At 43.4% G+C, this 17977-nt stretch overlaps 1 protein-coding gene across 1 annotated transcript; it reads right to left on the bottom strand.

Annotated features, from left to right (window-relative positions):
* Positions 1–2051: 2051 nt before the first annotated feature.
* rrbp1b (ribosome binding protein 1b) lies at positions 2052–17649 on the bottom strand. The gene is made up of 20 exons (XM_079158820.1): positions 17583–17649; positions 15865–16516; positions 15635–15774; positions 15343–15438; positions 13670–13822; positions 13389–13507; positions 12909–13062; positions 12727–12823; positions 12539–12618; positions 12146–12183; positions 11492–11581; positions 11343–11394; positions 7226–7260; positions 6825–6903; positions 6627–6695; positions 5006–5098; positions 4455–4664; positions 3279–3362; positions 3129–3194; positions 2052–2408 (listed from the first exon to the last, which is right to left on the bottom strand). Exons 2-20 carry the CDS (start codon positions 16487–16489, stop codon positions 2130–2132), a joined length of 2559 nt encoding a protein of 852 aa, XP_079014946.1. The 5' UTR covers positions 16490–16516; positions 17583–17649; the 3' UTR covers positions 2052–2129.
* Positions 17650–17977: the final 328 nt, after the last annotated feature.

Here is a 17977-nt window from a genome sequence, read left to right on the forward strand (position 1 = left end):
ACAAAGACTGGAAGCAGGGGGGAAATTTAGCCTAGCTCGTCTGATATTGTATCTTCTGGTTAATGACCACAATTTTTGTTTCTAGGTCCAGCTAGCTTAGGGTTAGCTTCTCTTGATTAGCTTTTCAGCTAACCAGCTAGTCACCAGCCCATCCCGTAATTAGCTAGGTAGCTAGAAGCTAACTCTTAGATCACACTTCTTTTTTCCCTTTGGTAACCTTCTTTGAATAAAAAAATGTTCAACCTGAGAGCAAAACACCCCGGGGGAATAAACACAGTCCAGAAAAGAATCCAGCATGCTAGCATTCAGCATTCTACCGTTTAGTATTCTAGCTTTTAGCATGCTAGCGTTTAGCTTGCCAGCAACCGTAGAACTAGAACTAAATATTTCATATTTCACAGATTCTTTTGCTAGGACTGTTGTCCCCTCCCGCTTCTTGTCTTTGTGCTAAAATAGGCTAATCCCGCCCTGCACCTGCCTCTGCTACACAGATCCAAATATAGTTTCATCTTAAAAGGTTTTAAGAAAATTCAATCCGGTATCTTTTCCTAGTTGAGAATTTCCTCAAACTTCAGCTTCAGGACGGAGTGAAGTTCAGTCGTCACGTTGATCTCTGGCTTCAGTTTGTTTATATTCAAATTTTAAATTCCCCCGTATGCAATTTGTAACGTCCAATCACAATCTGGTATTTTCTGAAATGAGGGTCCCTTTAAGTCCCTTTAAGAACTACAAAGTTCACGTGTTACTGTAAGATGTTCGATGACTCAGCTCCGCCCCCTTGTGGTCAAGCGAGCATGAGTCACACCAACAAGAATAGTCTCAGCTGTTTGTCTCCCTGAAGTAATGTTTACATCAGTTTATGTTGCTCGTTGTGTGTGTGTGTGTGTGTGTGTGTGTGTGTGTGTGTGTGTGTGTGTGTGTGTGTGTGTGTGTGTGTGTGTGTGTGTGTGTGTGTGTGTGTGTGTGTGTGTGTGTGTGTGTGTGTGTGTGTGTGTGTGTGTGGACACAGCTGGACTATGAAAGCTGGAGCCACCATGACGTCGTTGTCCGTTGGCTCCACGCCGGAGAACCTGCAGCTGTTTTGTGTCCAGGTGATGTTTTTTTTCTTGAGTTTTTTTTTTTCGTTTCTTCTTCCTCTTCTTCCTCTTCTTCCTCTCCGGCTCTGATTGTTTGCACACGAGACTGAAAGTGACGGAGAGCTCAAAGCGGATCTGAGTTCTGGATCCGAGAGGTTCAGCTCAGCAGCTCTCAACCAGAAGTGATGCTAACAGAATAAAATATGAATAACTATGTTTCTACAGGAGCCCAGAGAGGACAAACAGGACACTGACTCTCGAGAGTTCATGTTTTCACTTGGTTGTAATCTGCTTTTTAAGTCCTCGTCTTCAGATCTCATCTCTCAGAGAACTTGATGGATAACTCCTGATGGATGGAGTCAGGAACGAGGTTCACTCTGATGTGATGAAACTCTTTAAAATACCGTTTAGAGTTCTGCAGCGTCGCTGAACTGAAGGTTGAGAGCTGCTTCGCTGACGCCTCGTTGTCGTGGAAGCCCATAAAAACAGAAGTGTGATATTTTTGTAACCTGCCGACTGAAGTATTTGATACTGAACCCGTTGAAGAAACGTCGATAGCTGTTGTAACGTGTGACTAAAGGTTTTTAATAAGACGCTGCTTTTTGCTTTTCTTAGTTTTTATAATTGTTGCTGAAGTCGTGAAACAGACGAATGTGAAAAACTGTAAAATATAATGTGTAATATAATGTGTAAATAGCCGTCGAACTGCAGCGTCTCTCCGACTCCAATCTGATCAGCTATTGGTCCATTTCATGCTTTTAATTTATTGTGAAGATATTTATTTCTACTTTGGGTTCCAGGTCGTGTGTACAGTGAAGCATTTATGTTCTGTTTATGTTACTTGATCAATAAAATTGGCTTTCATCTGTTGAGTTGTTCTGTTGTTTGTGTGTGGAGCCCCGTTAGCACGTTAGCATCCAAACACCAACGTCGTATGAAAACGACAAACTGTGAGGAATAAAACCAACTTTGAGTCTCACGTTTCACTTTATTAGAGAGAATCAGTCCACTTCATATAACCATGACAGCAAGACCCCAAGGACACACTAAGCTTCACTCCTCCACCTGGACCTGCTCCTCCACCTGGACCATCTCCTCCACCTGGACCGTCTCTTCCACCTGGACCTTCTCCTCCACCTGGACCTGCTCCTCCACCTGGACCATCTCCTCCACCTGGACCGTCTCTTCCACCTGGACCTGCTCCTCCACCTGGACCATCTCCTCCACCTGGACCTGCTCTTCCACCTGGACCATCTCCTCCACCTGGACCATCTCCTCCACCTGGACCTGCTCCTCCACCTGGACCTGCTCCTCCACCTGGACCATCTCCTCCTGGAAATAACAGAAGAAGAATTCTCAAAAAAAATATACAGGACTGTCTCAGAAAATTAGAATATTGTGATAAAGTTCTTTATTTTGTGTAATGCAATTAAAAAAACAAAAATGTCATGCATTCTGGATTCATTACAAATCAACTGAAATATTGCAAGCCTTTTATTCTTTTAATATTGCTGATTATGGCTTACAGCTTAAGAAAACTCAAATATCCTATCTCTAAATATTAGAATATCATGTTAACTCGAAACACCTGCAAGGGTTTCCTGAGCCTTGAAAAACACTCAGCTTGGTTCAGTAAACTAAATCACACGTATGGGGATTATCACAATATTCTAATTTTCTGAGACAGTCCTGTATATATATATTTTACAGGTTTGGCATAATAAAATATTTTAAGATAAATAACGTGCTGCATGTTTTCATGTATGATTGAATGTATATATATATATATATATGTATATACACATATATGTATATATATATATATATATATGGATATATATATATATATATACACATATATGTATATATATATATATATATATATATACATATATGACGTCACCTGGTGAGTGTGTGAGTGTGAGAGGCTGTGAGGGCTCGAGATGGTGGAAATAGGAACGGGACAGCACTTTGTTGCAACATGTCACGTTGAAAATGACAACAAATATATTTATTTTATACTTTGTATATATGTAAACAAAGTTCAGAAACCTGGAGCAGTGCAGATTTGTGATCAGCCTCCACCTGCTGCTGCAGCTCCATCACTTCCTGTCGAGCCTGAAGAAACACATGAAACAGTTTGAGGTCACTTCCTGACGTCGGCCAGCGAATCGTGTGACAGACGTTCCAGATGTGGCGGACCTGCTGCAGCTGTCTGTCCAGCTGCTGCCGCTGCTCCTGTTCCGCCTGCAGCCGGACGCACATCTGCTGCACCTGAGACCGCACCTGAGTTATTCAAATATTAGCATTAGCATATTAGCTTTTTATTCATTTTATCTTTATGGTGATGTAATTGTGTATGAAACTGTTGTTATTCTTGCTAGTTTGGTGACATTTAATATGTATTTATGTATTTCCCTCCATATCATTATGATTAAAATGTGTTTTTTTTTCTATGTAGAAGACCATTGTTGAAGGAAAGACCAAGTCCCGAGTCGTACGTCCCGAGTCGTGCGTCACGAGTCCTGCGTCACGAGTCGTGCGTCCCGAGTCGTACATCCCGAGTTGTGCGTCCCGAGTCGTACGTCCCGAGTCCTGCGTCCCGAGTCGTGCGTCCCGAGTCGTACGTCCCGAGTCGTACGTCCCGAGTCCTGCGTCACGAGTCGTGCGTCACGAGTCGTGCGTCCCGAGTCGTACGTCCCGAGTTGTGCGTCCCGAGTCGTACGTCCCGAGTCCTGCGTCCCGAGTCGTGCGTCCCGAGTCGTACGTCCCGAGTCGTACGTCCCGAGTCCTGCGTCACGAGTCCTGTGTCACAAGTCGTACGTCCCGAGTTGTGCGTCCCGAGTCGTACGTCCCGAGTCCTGCGACACGAGTCGTGCGTCACTAGTCGTGCATCACGAGTCGTGCGTCCAGAGTCGTGCGTCCAGAGTCCTGCGACACGAGTCCTGCGACACGAGTCCTGCGTCACATGTCCTGTGTCCAGAGTCCTGCCTCACTAGTCGTGCAACACGACTCCTGCGTCACTAGTCGTGCAACACGACTCCTGCGTCACTAGTCGTGCAACACGAGTCCTGCGACACGAGTCCTGCGTCACAAGTCCTGCGTCACGAGTCGTGTGTCCAGAGTCCTGCGACACGAGTCCTGCGTCAGAGAGTCGTGCGTCCAGAGTCCTGCGTCACGAGTCCTGCAACACGAGTCGTGCGACTTGAGTCCTGCGTCACGAGTCGTGCATCACGAGTCGTGCGTCCAGAGTCCTGCGTCACGAGGAGTCCTGCGACATGTCGTGCATCCAGAGTCCTGCGACACGAGTCCTGCGACACGAGTCCTGCGACACAAGTCGTGCGTCTAGAGTCGTGTGACCTGTGTGACGGTTCAGACCTGAGCGAGCTCCTCACTGCAGCTCTGGGTGGCGCTCGCCTCCTCCAGCTGTTTCTCCAGCTGAGCTTCCAGCAGCATCATCTGCTCCTTCAGCTGAGACACAACAGACTCGACGTCTTTAGCCTCAGGAGGACAGACCTGCTGAGTGTCTTCTGTCTCCGTCCTCTTCGACTGAACTTCGTCCTCCAGCAGCTTCAGCTGATCCAGGACCTGTAGACACGACAGAGAGCTCATAAAGGTACAAATATGTGACAACTATGATATTTAATCAGAGTGCAGATTAAAATATTCATCTGATTCACCTCAACAGAGAGACTTTAATAAGAGAATATATTATATATATAATAGATAATATGTTGTCATCAGAACATAAATAAACATCATTGTGTTTGTTTGATCGCCGGTGAAAAAAAAAGAATAAAACTAAACAAAACGAATGAAAGTGCGTTTTAATATTTCATTCATCAGTTGTTTTGAAACTTAATGAAGACGATCTAAACTCTCTTCATCATGTGATGAAGATGAAGAGCGTCCTCGTCTTCATCGTGTACCGTTTGTTTTTGCTGCTCGGCTTCAGACAGTTTTCTCTTCCAGACGTTTTCTTCTTCTTCGGAGCGTCGCTGTAAAGCCTGAAGCTCCGCCTCCTGTCAGAGAACAAAACAACAGAAATGCTTTAATGTACACGTTTAGTTGTTGTTGTTGTTCCTGCAGCAGCTTCGTGTTCTGATCAAACTTCGACTGAAACTGAACAACAAAATAATTGAAGAAACTCATCGACATCAACGAGATTATTAAAAATCAAAGATAAAAAACATCTGAGAACATTTCTAACAGTTCATGTCAGTGTTTGTTTCTGTCAAATCGTTCTTAATATTATACATTTTTCTGAGTTTTACTACAAAAACTTCAGTAAAAGTTCCTAGAATATTGTGAATTTTTTTCATGCGTCCCTAAAAAAGTTTCTGTGTTCTGAAAAACTTCTTAAACTCTTTAATGAGTTTATAGAAGAAGAAGAAACAGAACAAAGTTCGACTTCATTATTCCTCATTCCAAATGTTTCTCAGTTAATCAAATAAAGTCCTGAGTTTCTATAACATTTTAAAGAAAAGTTATGCTTCTAAAAAACGTTCCTGAGTTTTATGAAGAATATTCTGAGTTTGTTTCTGTAGTTTGTTGGTTTCGTGTTTTTAACATGGAGACACCTGGAAGTTCAAACGCAGGGCATCAAAACCAGGGTCCTGTTCCTCGTACGTGGTTCACTAAGTGGATCAGATGTCCTGTTAGCAGCTTAAAGGAACCCGATGGTTGAAGTCAGGCTATCTCGGTTCCTCAAAGGCTGATCCGCTCAAACGGTCTCGTTCAGTAGAACCAGACTAGAACCAGACTAGAACCAGACTTCAGTCATCAGGGTCGTTGATCGTCCTGCTTCAGAAGGAGGAAGCGTCGATCACAGAAACCATGATGTTCTAACAGGACGATGCAGATGAAGTGACAGAAAGAGCCTCTTTCTGCTCCGCTGACGAGCAGGAGATGATCATGAACTCATGTGAGGAGCTCCAGACCATCATCATGACATCATCATGACATCATCTAACACCTCCACCGCTGAGAGGGCGAGACAAGAAGCACGGCGACACGTCACAGACACGTTGATGCGTCAGTGTTGGAACATGTATCGGCTCATTTTAAGAGCCTCATCAGCCCGACCAATCACAGGACTCGTCTTTAAACGTGCTGCTGGCAGCAGCTTCATGGAACCATCATCCAATGAGATCTAGAGACAAGAAGGATCTCAACTCTTCACCAAGAAGATCAAAACAAAGAGCATCTAACTGATACCAATGAAGAGATGCTGATGAGGGTAGATGTGCTGTATGCGCTCATGTATCATGTATATGTGTGTGTGTGTGTGTGTGTGTGTGTGTGTGTAGATTACATATAGAACTAGCAGTTTGAATGTGTGTGTGAACCCTTTGAGGAACCGAGATAGCGTGACTTCAATCATCGGGTTCCTTTAAGCTGCTAACAGGACATCTGATCGTACGAGGAATGAGGCCCTGGTCTCCACTTCAGTCTGGACACGTTTTTAAACTAAATATTTGTTTAAAGTTTACTGTCATTAAAAACAAAGTTCAGACAAAGATCACTCTGATTGATTTTGAATGAACTGACCAGCGCCGCTTTAAGCTCCGCCTCTCGCTGCTCGCTCTGAAGCTCTGAAGTCGTTTTGTCCTTCAGCTCCTGAAGAAGACGATGAGACGAAGAAAAGTCTGCAAATCTTTCATCTTTAGCTTTATAATAATTAATGAATGCATTCATATTAATAATTATAATATACAACTAATCTTCAGTTTTTATATTTGGACTCACGATGTGAGTTTGATGAAGTTCGTCTTTGAGCTGCTGAAGTTCTTCCTCCAGACGGAGCAGCTGAGAGTCTTCCTCCAGACTGTCAACAACAAACAACAACAACAACGTCAACAACAAACAACAATAACAACGTCAACAACAAACACAAGGTCAACAACAAACATAAGAACACATCAGCAATAAACAACAAACACAAGGTCAACAACAAACAAAACAATGAACACAAAGTCAACAGATGATCTGTGAAACAGCTGAATTATTGAATTTGAAATAAACGTTTAGTTTTATAAACTATTTAGAGTTACTGACTCTGAATCAGTCACAAGCTCTAATAATAATAATAATAATAATAATAATAATAATAATAATAATAATAATAAAGGAAGAGGTGAGTTTCTTACCTTTCAAACGGTTGATCAGACTCACTTCCTGATTCCTGAAGAAGAAGAGAAGAAACGTCACAAAGTCTCAGGTTTACTTAAACTAAACCTTATGCCGTGTTCACACCAAATGCGATGAACGCGTGTCATTCGCCGCCGGTCTCTCCGGGGACTATTTGTGTTCATTCACGTGAATCGTGCTGGACGCGCCGGTGAGGGGGCGTGGCTTATCGGCCTGAAAGCTGTTCAACTGTCCGCCATCAACCGTAGAAAAATCACCTCTATTTCTGCTCAGTACGTGTTGTGGAAGTCCCAGATATCACGGGAACTAAACGCCGTCATGTCTGGTTCATAACATAGTCCGGAGGAGCTCCGTGGATTTCATCGAGCTCACTGTGTCTAGCGAGCCACACGTCGCTGTTTACTACAGCTGTATGAACACAACATACACTGATTTGGCTGTGATTTAACGGCAATAAACCGCCAAAAAGGGACTCCGAAATAACTACGTAATGATGCCGATTTGTACTTGCTTTCTCAATGGAGCTCGGATCGATCGGTGCTAGGCTATGCTAACATTGTAGCAGCTCCATCAACACTCACAATAACGTCATCTAGACGTAAATACGGCAGCGTCTATTCATTGTTTGTACCATATGGTTTACACACACACACACACATGTACACACATAGTCTGGTCTCTACTGATATGAGGGGTCGTAGAGCTCTGGGTGAACATGGCGGCTACAGTATTTATTTCCTGATTCAACAACGGCAGGAAGTCACTGATGACGGGGAGCAACTCAACGCTGATAGGCTATCACGCTGGAGCGTCACGCGATTTTTTCGCAGAAGTTCAAATATTTCAACTTCTGCGTTTGGAACGATTCGGCGTTTGACGCGAATTCGCGTTCATCGCGTCTGTGCATAGACTTTGTATGTAATCTCGCCGCGTTCATCGCGTTTGGTGTGAACGCAGCATTAGACGTTTTTAGTTTATCTTATAGAGTTTAGTTTTGATGTCAGACTGAAGGCCTTCACACACCACCTTCTGATTTTGTGTCCGATATGGTTAAAAATGTTGTCTGATGTTATTATTATTATATATATTAAAACAAGAAATGAATGAAAATCATCTTTTCAGCAGCTGAATCTCAAATCGTGGATGTCTTTGAACGTACCATTCTTTATGAAACAAAAGGAAACTTTAACTAAAATAATCTGTGATGGATTGACTGTCTGCAGGTTGATGAGCTAGTTTTGTGATGAAAAAGATATTTGCAGACTGATAAAACAATATATAAAAATGTGAAACAGACATAACGCTGTTTATATTTGCTATAAATATTTACAAAGTCTGTTTTAACTTTTAGGATTTAGACTAAACGAGGAGTCTATCTGTTGCCGTAAGCTAACGTTACTTTAAACTAACGTTTCCCAAAACTAACGTGTGCCCTAAACTATTGTTAGCCTAAACTAATGTTAGTCTAAACTAACGTGTGCCCTAAACTATTGTTAGCCTAAACTAATGTTAGTCTAAACTAACGTGTGCCCTAAACTATTGTTAGCTTAAACTAATGTTAGTCTAAACTAACGTGTGCCCTAAACTATTGTTAGCCTAAACTAATGTTAGTCTAAACTAACGTGTGCCCTAAACTATTGTTAGCCTAAACTAATGTTAGTCTAAACTAATGTTTGCCCTAAACTAACATCACTTTAAACTAACGTTACCCTAAAGTTTAGGGTTTAGGGCCTAAACTAACCCTAACCTATAAACTATTGTTAGCTTAAACTAACATGTGCCCTAAACTCACCTTAGCCTAAACTAACGTGCCCTAAACTCACGTTAGCCTAAACTAACGTGCCCTCAGCTCACGTTACTTTAAACCAGGCGAGTCAAACTCATTTTCACCCTGGGCCACATCATTATTATGGTTGCCCTCAAATTTGTTAAATAACTGTCTCTGCATTTGATTATTGTTTATTCAAGTGTAAAAAGATTGTACATGCAGTTGTACAAATGTAAAATTATATTTAAGCACATTTCTGTTATTGAAACATAAATCATTTTAATTTAGGATTAAGAAATCCACATTACTCTATCATAGATCAAACTTTAAAGAAAATATCAAAGGCAAATATCATCAAGAACAAGTTATTCCATTAACTTTGTTCAAAGCTATTTTTGTCAGCTCTCTGCATCACTAATGTCCCTCCCCGTCAGCTACATCCAAGAGCTCCTCAGTGACAGTCAGGTCTGCCTTCAGCCTCTTTTAAACATTGATAGATGCACTGTATCCGTGTTGTCTGTGCTTTCATCAACAGCCAATGAAAAAGACAAGTAACTGCTCGTCTCTTCGGCTATCTGTGTTGTTAGATTGCCTTCTAGTTCCTGAACTCGGCCTGCGATGGTGTTTTTTCACAAACTGACATTTGTAGAAGTCTGTATCTGGTCGGAGCTCACCTGCTCACATACCTTTCAGCATGCACTGGGCTGTAGCTTTTGTAAATATATTCTGCTGCAGTTGCAGTCTGCCTTTTAATTCTTGGACAATTTGATGTTTTTCTTGGAGGCTAAGAGTGTGCGCGCGCACGGCGATACAGAGAGCAGCGGGCCGGGTGTTTGACACCCCTGGTCTAAACTAATGTGAGCCTAAACTAACGTTCTAAACATAATTTATATAAATATTTTTCCCGTTATCTTATGTTCTCATTGCACAGCTACTGTGCTCCTCAGCTGCTCTGCTTCAGTGCAGCTTGTTTTAAGTAGAGCTTTTATCCAATCAGAGTTCACCTCTGTGTCTCTAGGTAGAAGAGAGGCCCCAGGCCTGCAGACTCACCAGTGAATCCATGTGCAGGTTAAGTGAATGGGGACGATGTTGTTGATTGTCATAGTGTTCAACCAATCAGATCTTTAGTTTGACATGGTGGGCGTATTCTTTGACGTGTCAGAGCTGCTAGCTGGCCTACATGTACGTCAGTATTACGTGCAGCTCAGTTTGCAGGAGCAGCTCTGCAGTGAGGTGCAGCGTGCGCTGTGATTGGTCAGTGGGCGAGCACGTGACTATTGTGAAACGAAACTTAACTTGCCAGCAGAGCTTAGTTGGAGGAGTAAGAGTTCAAATTGAAAGATATGGAAGAAATTATTACATTTTAAGGGTTTTGATTGGTGTAGTTTATTTATTTTTTTACCTAGCTTTGTTTTTTCAACACTCAACAGCTGAATAAGGAGGAGAAACAGATTTAGTTGCGGAGTTACTGACAACGTCTTTCTCAAGAAAGACGTTTCAGGAAAAGCTGGACATGGTGAGAAATGGTCAGTGAACACAGCTGCAGCCCTGACTCAGCAGGAAGAGGATTTGTATGACCGGTGTTTCTTGCTGACAGCGTCGGAGAAGCGTTGCACATGTTATGGCTGGTTTGGAGCTATGCTATGCTAACCTGAGGACACCTTAGCATTTGAAAACTTTTGGAGAGACTCGAGTGGATCTACAACTCAACGAACACTTTTGCAGGGAAACATCTCCACAACCGCGGCCCGACGTGCGGTCAGCGCCCCGGTGGAGGCGGTGCTCCCGGCCCCGCTGTGGACCTGCTGCAGCAGACCGGTTAGATACAACTGAGGATCGACTGTCATCATGGCTCCATGAATCCAGAAGGACTTCTTACTGGAACTGAAACGATGTACTGGGATTAAACCCTTTAAGTTTCGGTAAGTGATAAACTGCGTTAGTTTGTTTACATAGTAATGTTACTACTGTTCATTTGTCTATCGTGTTGTTTGTATGAATAGTATTTGAATGGCTCGTGCTCTTGTGTGGTGGAATGCGTGGATCCGCTGCAGGTTTGCTGGATTGATGCGTCATAATGAGGTTATTAGGAGGTAATTCACCTGTAGTAGGACAGCACAGAAGGCCCAGGTATAACATGCACGGCCCAACACTGGTCTTAACTAATGTGAGCCTAAACTAACCTTAGTCGAAACTAATGTGAGCCTAAACCAAAATTCTAAACTAACGTTAGTTTAGAACTAACATTAGCATCCATCAAGTTTTTAATGTAACCTGTAACCCCACAAACTAATGTAAACTAATACAAGTTCAACATGATGATCTTTGTTCTGTGAATTCAAACGTACGTCTTTCTGCATCTCATCACCAGCTGCTGCTTCCACTTCCTGTTGCTTCACGCTGAGGACACAAAGAAACAAGAAACACGACTCATAAAATCTGAGGTTCTTCTTCTGTGACGGAGGACTGAATATAAACATGTGTTTGTGTTTCTGACCTCTGTGATGATGTCAGCAGCTGTAGCTCTGCCCTCAGCTGAGTGAGCTCCGCCTCCAGAGTGACGACCTGCTCGTCTCTGAGCTGCACACTGACAGGAAGTCACACAGGAAGTTACACAGGAAGTTACACAGGAAGTCACACAGGAAGTCACACAGGAAGTCAAACAGGAAGTCACACAGGAAGTCACACAGGAAGTCAAACAGGAAGTCATACAGGAAGCTACACAGGAAGTCATATAGGAAGTCAAACAGGAAGTCAAACTACCGTCTTCACACTGTCCCTGTCCATACGTATACAGATGGTTTTGAAAACATTTGTCGTCCACGCAGACGCAGAGATTTTCTGTGTCTCCGTGGTGACGTGGACTATGAAACGATGACGTCATCTCCTTAATTCACACATGCTCACTGCTGCCGGTGTTGTGATGTGACTCCACCTCGTCGTCCACAAATATGTATAAATAAAGAAATAATTAGCTCCTTAATGTTGTTTTGTTTCTTGTCCAAAGATTCGTACGCTCACTGAGCATGCTCAGAATCTTCTTCTCTGGTGTTTGACGTGTCCTAAAGAACCGGAGGTCGTGTGGACCGATTTCTATTTTCAACAAAGAGGAAAGAATCTGAGTTGTTGGTTCAAAGATCAGAAGAGTTACCAGATCTTCAGCTGATCCACTTCAGATGACCCGTCCACCTGCAGACACAAACACGTCCATGCTGTCAACTCCAAATTACTAACGTTAAACCTACACCATCTTAGCTTAGCATGTTAGCATGCTAACGTTAGCCAATGATCAGTAAACACAGAGTCCAGCTGATTGAATGTCTTTAAGTGTTGAACACGTTAACATGATGACCTGATGATCAATATAGTTTTTACAATTTATCCTGAATGATGAACCCCATTTCATCAACATCCATCCCATAATAGTTGAGATGTTTCAGTCTGGACTAAAGTGGAGAACAGACAGACAGACAGAGAGAGAGAGAGATGTATTTATTCTAATATTATTATATCGGTTTAAAAGCAATAGTTAAACAGTTGTTACCTGGACAGCAGCCTGGTTCTCCAGCTGGTTCTTGAGCTCCTGTAGTTCAGAGTCTCTGGACTCCAGGGCCCCCTTCAGGTCTGAGGTAAGAACAGCAGGAAAGTCCTGTTATTTACCACAGTGGTTCTGAGACATGTGGACGTGATGGAAACTACATTAGTTAGCTACATGCTAACAGAAACACTCACCGCTAACGGCAGCAGCTTCCCGCTGCGACGTTTTCAGCTCCGACCGCACGTCCTCCAGTCGCTGCTTCAGAGCGCGCTCAGTGTCGTCACGGACTAGCTGTCAACAACAACAACACGGGTCACTTCCTGTCCGACAGCAGCTCCACTCGACGTATCGGCTGGTATAATTTACACTTTCTGACCTGGGATCGGGACACTTCTTGCTCGGTGGTGGCCATCTTGGCCTCCAGGTTCTTCCTGCGCTCCTCGTCGGCCCGCAGAGCGTCGGTACGCTCGGTCAACTCCCGACCCAGATGGACACAGTCCTGCCTGAGACGGGCCAGCTCTGCATTCTGTCTGTAGGAGGGGGGGGGGGGTGGTAGAACATAAGTAGATCACTGGGTCCAAAAGGATCAGAGTCATGTGACTGAAAGCTCGTTAGAAACAGTCCAATCAGAGAGCTTCATACTCGTCACGATGCCTTCATGTCGTATTGGACCGATGAGAGAGATTCTACTACTGAAGACTTATTACAGGGTTGGTCTTGTGATGATAGAACTCTGTTAAATATAGGTTTGATTACATTGACCTCATAACAACGACTTGGATGTCTTTGGAGCACTCGCTAGGTACCGGACCGCTAACCTGACCTGAACCGAACCGCTAAATGGGCCCCGACCTACCTGCTCTCGGCCTGGCTGGTGGCCTGGTTCAGGGCGTCCCGGAGGATGGAGTTCTCCTGCTGCAGTCGGGCCAGCTGAGCGTTGGACCCGTTCTCTAGCTGCTCCTGTAGACTCCCGATCTGTCGCAGATCAACGGACAGTTAGCTAAACATGCTACGAAGGCAACTTGTCTGTGCCAGCTAACAACTAGTTCACCACAACTCAAGATGTGAGACTTTAAATTCAGTCTTGACTTGAAGCTTCCTCTGATCTTCCACTGAAGAATCCAAACTAAACCATACCTTCTGGTTGAGCTGCTGGGTTTGTCTCAGGTGTTCCTGTTTGGCCGTCTCCATTGTGGCCCGCATGGCGTCGACCTTCTGAACCTGAGCGCCAAGCTCCGCCTTCAGACGGGCATCCAAAGACGCCATCTTGGATTTCTCTGCACCGAGTTCCTGCAGATGGAAACAGAGCAAGTCGTATGACGTCCTGACTTCTCTCAGTGGTTTGTAGACATTTTGAAGCCTCAAGTTCGGCGATTTGACTGTCGCCATCTTGTTTTTTAGCAACCAGTGAACAGGAAGTAACCATATCTGGACTGAGGAGGAGTGACGTAGAGACGCCATATACGTCTCTGGTAGAGACCTGTCAATCACTGTGTAGCCCCGCCCCTAAAGCATCCCCTGCTTTATGGTCTGTTTGACTCTAAATGGACCATCATTTACTAAATGAACATCATGCTGTATTGAAGAAGACTTGAAACTAGAGATTGAGACCATAAACTCATGTTTACAATGTTTACTGAGGTAATAAATCAAGAGAGAAGTAGAGTCATTTTCTCATAGACTTCTATACAACCAGAGGAGTCGCCCCCTGGTGGACAATACATTACATTACAGTCATTTACGCTTTTATCCAAAGTGACTTACAATAAGTGTGTTCAACATACCCTAACCCTAACCCTATTCAAGAGAACTACTCGTCACCAGAAGTCATGAGTTCATCTCCTTTAAACATCTCAGAGCATAAACCAGAGCAAACGTACAGAAACACTCTAGCATGAACACAACCAGTGCTGAGAGGAAGGCTCAGGGTAGAGCTTCATGAAGAGGTGAGTCTTCAGCCTGATGGAAGATGGGCAGCGACTCTGCTGTCCTGACGTCAGTGGGGAGTTCATTCCACCATCGTGGGGCCAGGACAGAGAACAGAGACCGGGTCCATCGGCCACAGGGACATTAGAGAGAATGCAGAACCGGAGGTTGTCTCCTGGTTAATACTCTAATCTAACGCTCTTAATTAACTGTCCAAATATAGTTTTGCTCCCGTAAAACGCTGATTCACGGTTCTTCATCTAGAATCCTGTGAAATCCTACAAAATGGAGTCAGTTGCCTTGTTTCAAATACTGATATTTACTGTTAAATATTCATGTCTGTGTCATTGTGTGTGATATTGTGATAGCAAATTTCCACTACTATCTGTTTTTTATTGTGTGACCACTCAGTGTTTTGGCCCTTTTTGTTTTAGTAAGGTTAATGAATGTCAGACATGGTCAGTGAGGGTCCTCTCAGGTTGAGTAGTATTGTGTGTGTGTGTCTTAATCAGGGGCAAGATGTTGTCAGCTTAGATGAGGGCTGAATGGGGATGCAATCAGTGGACCATGAGTTAGGGTTAGGGCTACCATTCAATGGTTAATCACTCAATGGTCACTGTTGTCCAGATGTCCTCGTGATGAACTCCTCCCACCATGTGCTCAAGGCCTTTATAAGTCGTACACAACCAGCACTCTGGGTTCTTCCTCCTTCAGACCGCATTCAGTCTGAATGATGATTGAACCTTCTCACAGAGAATAAAGACTTTAAAGACAAACTTCTTTTCTCAATGTTTCTTAATTTCAGTATCTTAGGACTCACTCGGCACTATTAAATATTCAAAGGTGTTTTGCTGCAGTTAGCCGATCCGAACGCTTTCCGTTACCTTGCCGAGGTCTCGGAGACGGTTCTTGGTGTTGGCGGCGCCGTCCTTCTCCTCCAGCTGTTTCTTCAGACCGGACGGGTCTCCTCTCTGATTGGCCTGAAGGTCAAAGACAGACTCAAGGTCACCGCTGGATGAGGTATAATTAAAGAGTTTGGTTGATCGCTATCTCTTGAATGGTTTCTGTGTGACTGTATTGATCCAAGCTGATCAACTAGTTTTTGTTTGGTAGTTTGTTAGTTTAGTGACGTCAGGAGGTGAATGTTTCGATGTTCTGTCTTTAGTGTTTATCTACCGGCTGCCAGGAGTCGTGACGAACGCCGGCCTTCTGGTTCAGGACCTCCGTGAGTTTGTGCGTCTGGTCGCCGCTGAGCGTCGCGTTGGTTACAGCAGCCAGCAGCTCGCCATACGGCAGCATCATGGAGGAGTCGGTCACTTACAGAAAAAGAACAGGAAGAAAACCCCTCAGTGTTCTGTTTAAATATCACATCATTTACCTGAAATCCATATCTCACGTTTACTCACCTGGCTCAGGTTTGTTCTTGGACTTCTTCTTGCTCGCCGTCTCTTTGGGTTCTTCAGTTTTAGCAGCAGAAGGTTCTTTGGTGGCTTCGATGACGGCGTTCACCAGGAGAACGTCCACCACCGTGGCCGTGACCACAACTTCCTTAGCACCGGTTTCCACTACCTTGGCCGACTTTTTCTTCTTCTTCTCCTTTGGCGAGGGCGCCGGAGGAGACTCCATGGTGGCAGCGATGACCGTGGTGGGTTCCGGTTCAGGTGATGGTTCTGGTTCAGCTGATGGCTGTGGTTCAGGCTCAGCTGAAGGTTCTGGCTCAGATTCTGGCTCGGGACTACCCGCCACCTCCGACTCCTCGCCACCGTCGCTGCCTGGTTCTGAGAGCTTGTCGTCGGGCCGGTCCTCCTTCTTCTTGGCTTTGTTCTTCTTCTCTAAGGTCTTGTCCTTCTTCTTCTTCTCTGCTCTCTGCGGCCGCGTCCGGACGAGCTCGCGGCGCTGTTTGGCCAGCGCCTCCTCGTACGACGTCTCCTTCATGGACAGCGTGGACACGAGGGCGATGCCCACCGCCGAGATGAACATGAACCCTCCGAAGACCACGAAGCCGAGTGTCTGCGGGTCGGAGACGTCCATGACCGGTCAGAGTGTCACACAGGAAGTCTGGAGGGAAAATAAGGTTATTTGGTTCACAACAGGAAGTCTGGAGGATAAAGAAGGTTCTTTAGTTCCAACAGAACACCTCAGAAACTAAAATGTCTGGATCCTATCCTGCTCTCCAGAAGATGAACCGTGAAGATTTTAAACCTCCCTGTGGTGTTTCCTGTAGTACATTTACTACGTACTGTAGTACATCTACTAAGTACCGTAGTATATTTACTAAGTAATGTAGTATATTTACTAAGTACCGTAGTACTAGGTAATGCAGTACATTTACTCAGTACTGTAGTACATATAGTAAGTACTGTAGTACAGTTTTAGTTGAGTACTTTTCCTGATACTTTATACTGTATTTATTTATTTATTTATACTGTCGGTTTCAGATGTCTTGAGCTAAAAGAACATTTGATGAGTTTATGAAGTATTCTTTTATGATTATATAATATAATTTATCATCATGTTCACGTTTTAGACTTTAAGAACATTTTGTTCCCAAAACAAAAAACAAACTATCGACTTTAACTATATAACGTTTTTGAACATCTCAACATATTTTACACAGAGCGACGTGTCCGAGTCCACAGTTAACCCTTTGTACTGTGAACACACACACACACACACACACACACACACACACACACACACACACACACACACACACACACACACACACCGTTATGTAACTCAGTTCAGTTTCTTCTGAACTCACTTTAAAGAGTTCAAATAAAATAAAAACAGAAGTCACACTGTGTTCTTATTATTGTATCTATTTTTTATTTTATATTTAATATAAATATACTTCATAACATGTGAAAAGAGGAAAACACGTGTTTAAAGCTCCTGAAACATCAAACACAGACAGATGTTGTTTTTACAGATGTTTGGTTCATTAAACGTTTATGTCTGCAGCTTCTCTTTAAAACATCTCTTTGTCATAAAAACCTCAAGTCTTCAGTTCGTGCTTTTACTTTCAGTGTGTACTTTTACTGTCAGTGTGTACATTTAGCTTCAGTGTTCAGCTTCAGTTTAAATGTTCAGTTTGAGTTTAAATGTAGAAAGTTGTTCTCACCTCTTCGTTGTCTGTCAGGCTGCAGAGTCGTGGCACTTTCTCTGAACGGGACCTTAAGCCCCGCCCCCTCCACCGGCAGCGCAGCTCTCATTGGTCAGTCAGCAGGTAGCCTCATGGGAGCTGTTGTTCTCTCAAAACTACAGATTTGACAAATGTTGAGGTTGTTCTGTTTTATAATATCATATTTTATTTGTATTGTTTTAAGAATCAAAATGTGGAGTGTTTCCGGTTCACAGTGCTGACTGTTTTATTATATTAGTATAAATTATATTATTATATTATATTATAGTAGTAAAACTTTTATTTTAATATATATATATATATATTTAAATCTAACAGAATAAAGACAAATGTTACTTTGGATTAAAATGTTTTTGTGTTGTTTTTATTGTGAG

This window comes from Pholis gunnellus (genome assembly GCF_910591455.1).
Source record: "Pholis gunnellus genome assembly, chromosome: 5".
Lineage (NCBI taxonomy): Eukaryota > Metazoa > Chordata > Actinopteri > Perciformes > Pholidae > Pholis > Pholis gunnellus.

Bases quoted from the DNA above. Each gene is read 5' to 3' on its own strand.
- rrbp1b (XM_079158820.1), bottom strand. From the start codon at position 16,489: ATGGACGTCTCCGACCCGCAGACACTCGGCTTCGTGGTCTTCGGAGGG. The intron at 13,508-13,669 runs GTATGGTTTAGT...GATCTGCGACAG, and splicing joins CCCAGCAGCTCAACCAGAAG to ATCGGGAGTCTACAGGAGCA. The intron at 11,395-11,491 runs GTCAGAAACACA...TTGTGTCCTCAG, and splicing joins CTGCTGACATCATCACAGAG to CGTGAAGCAACAGGAAGTGG.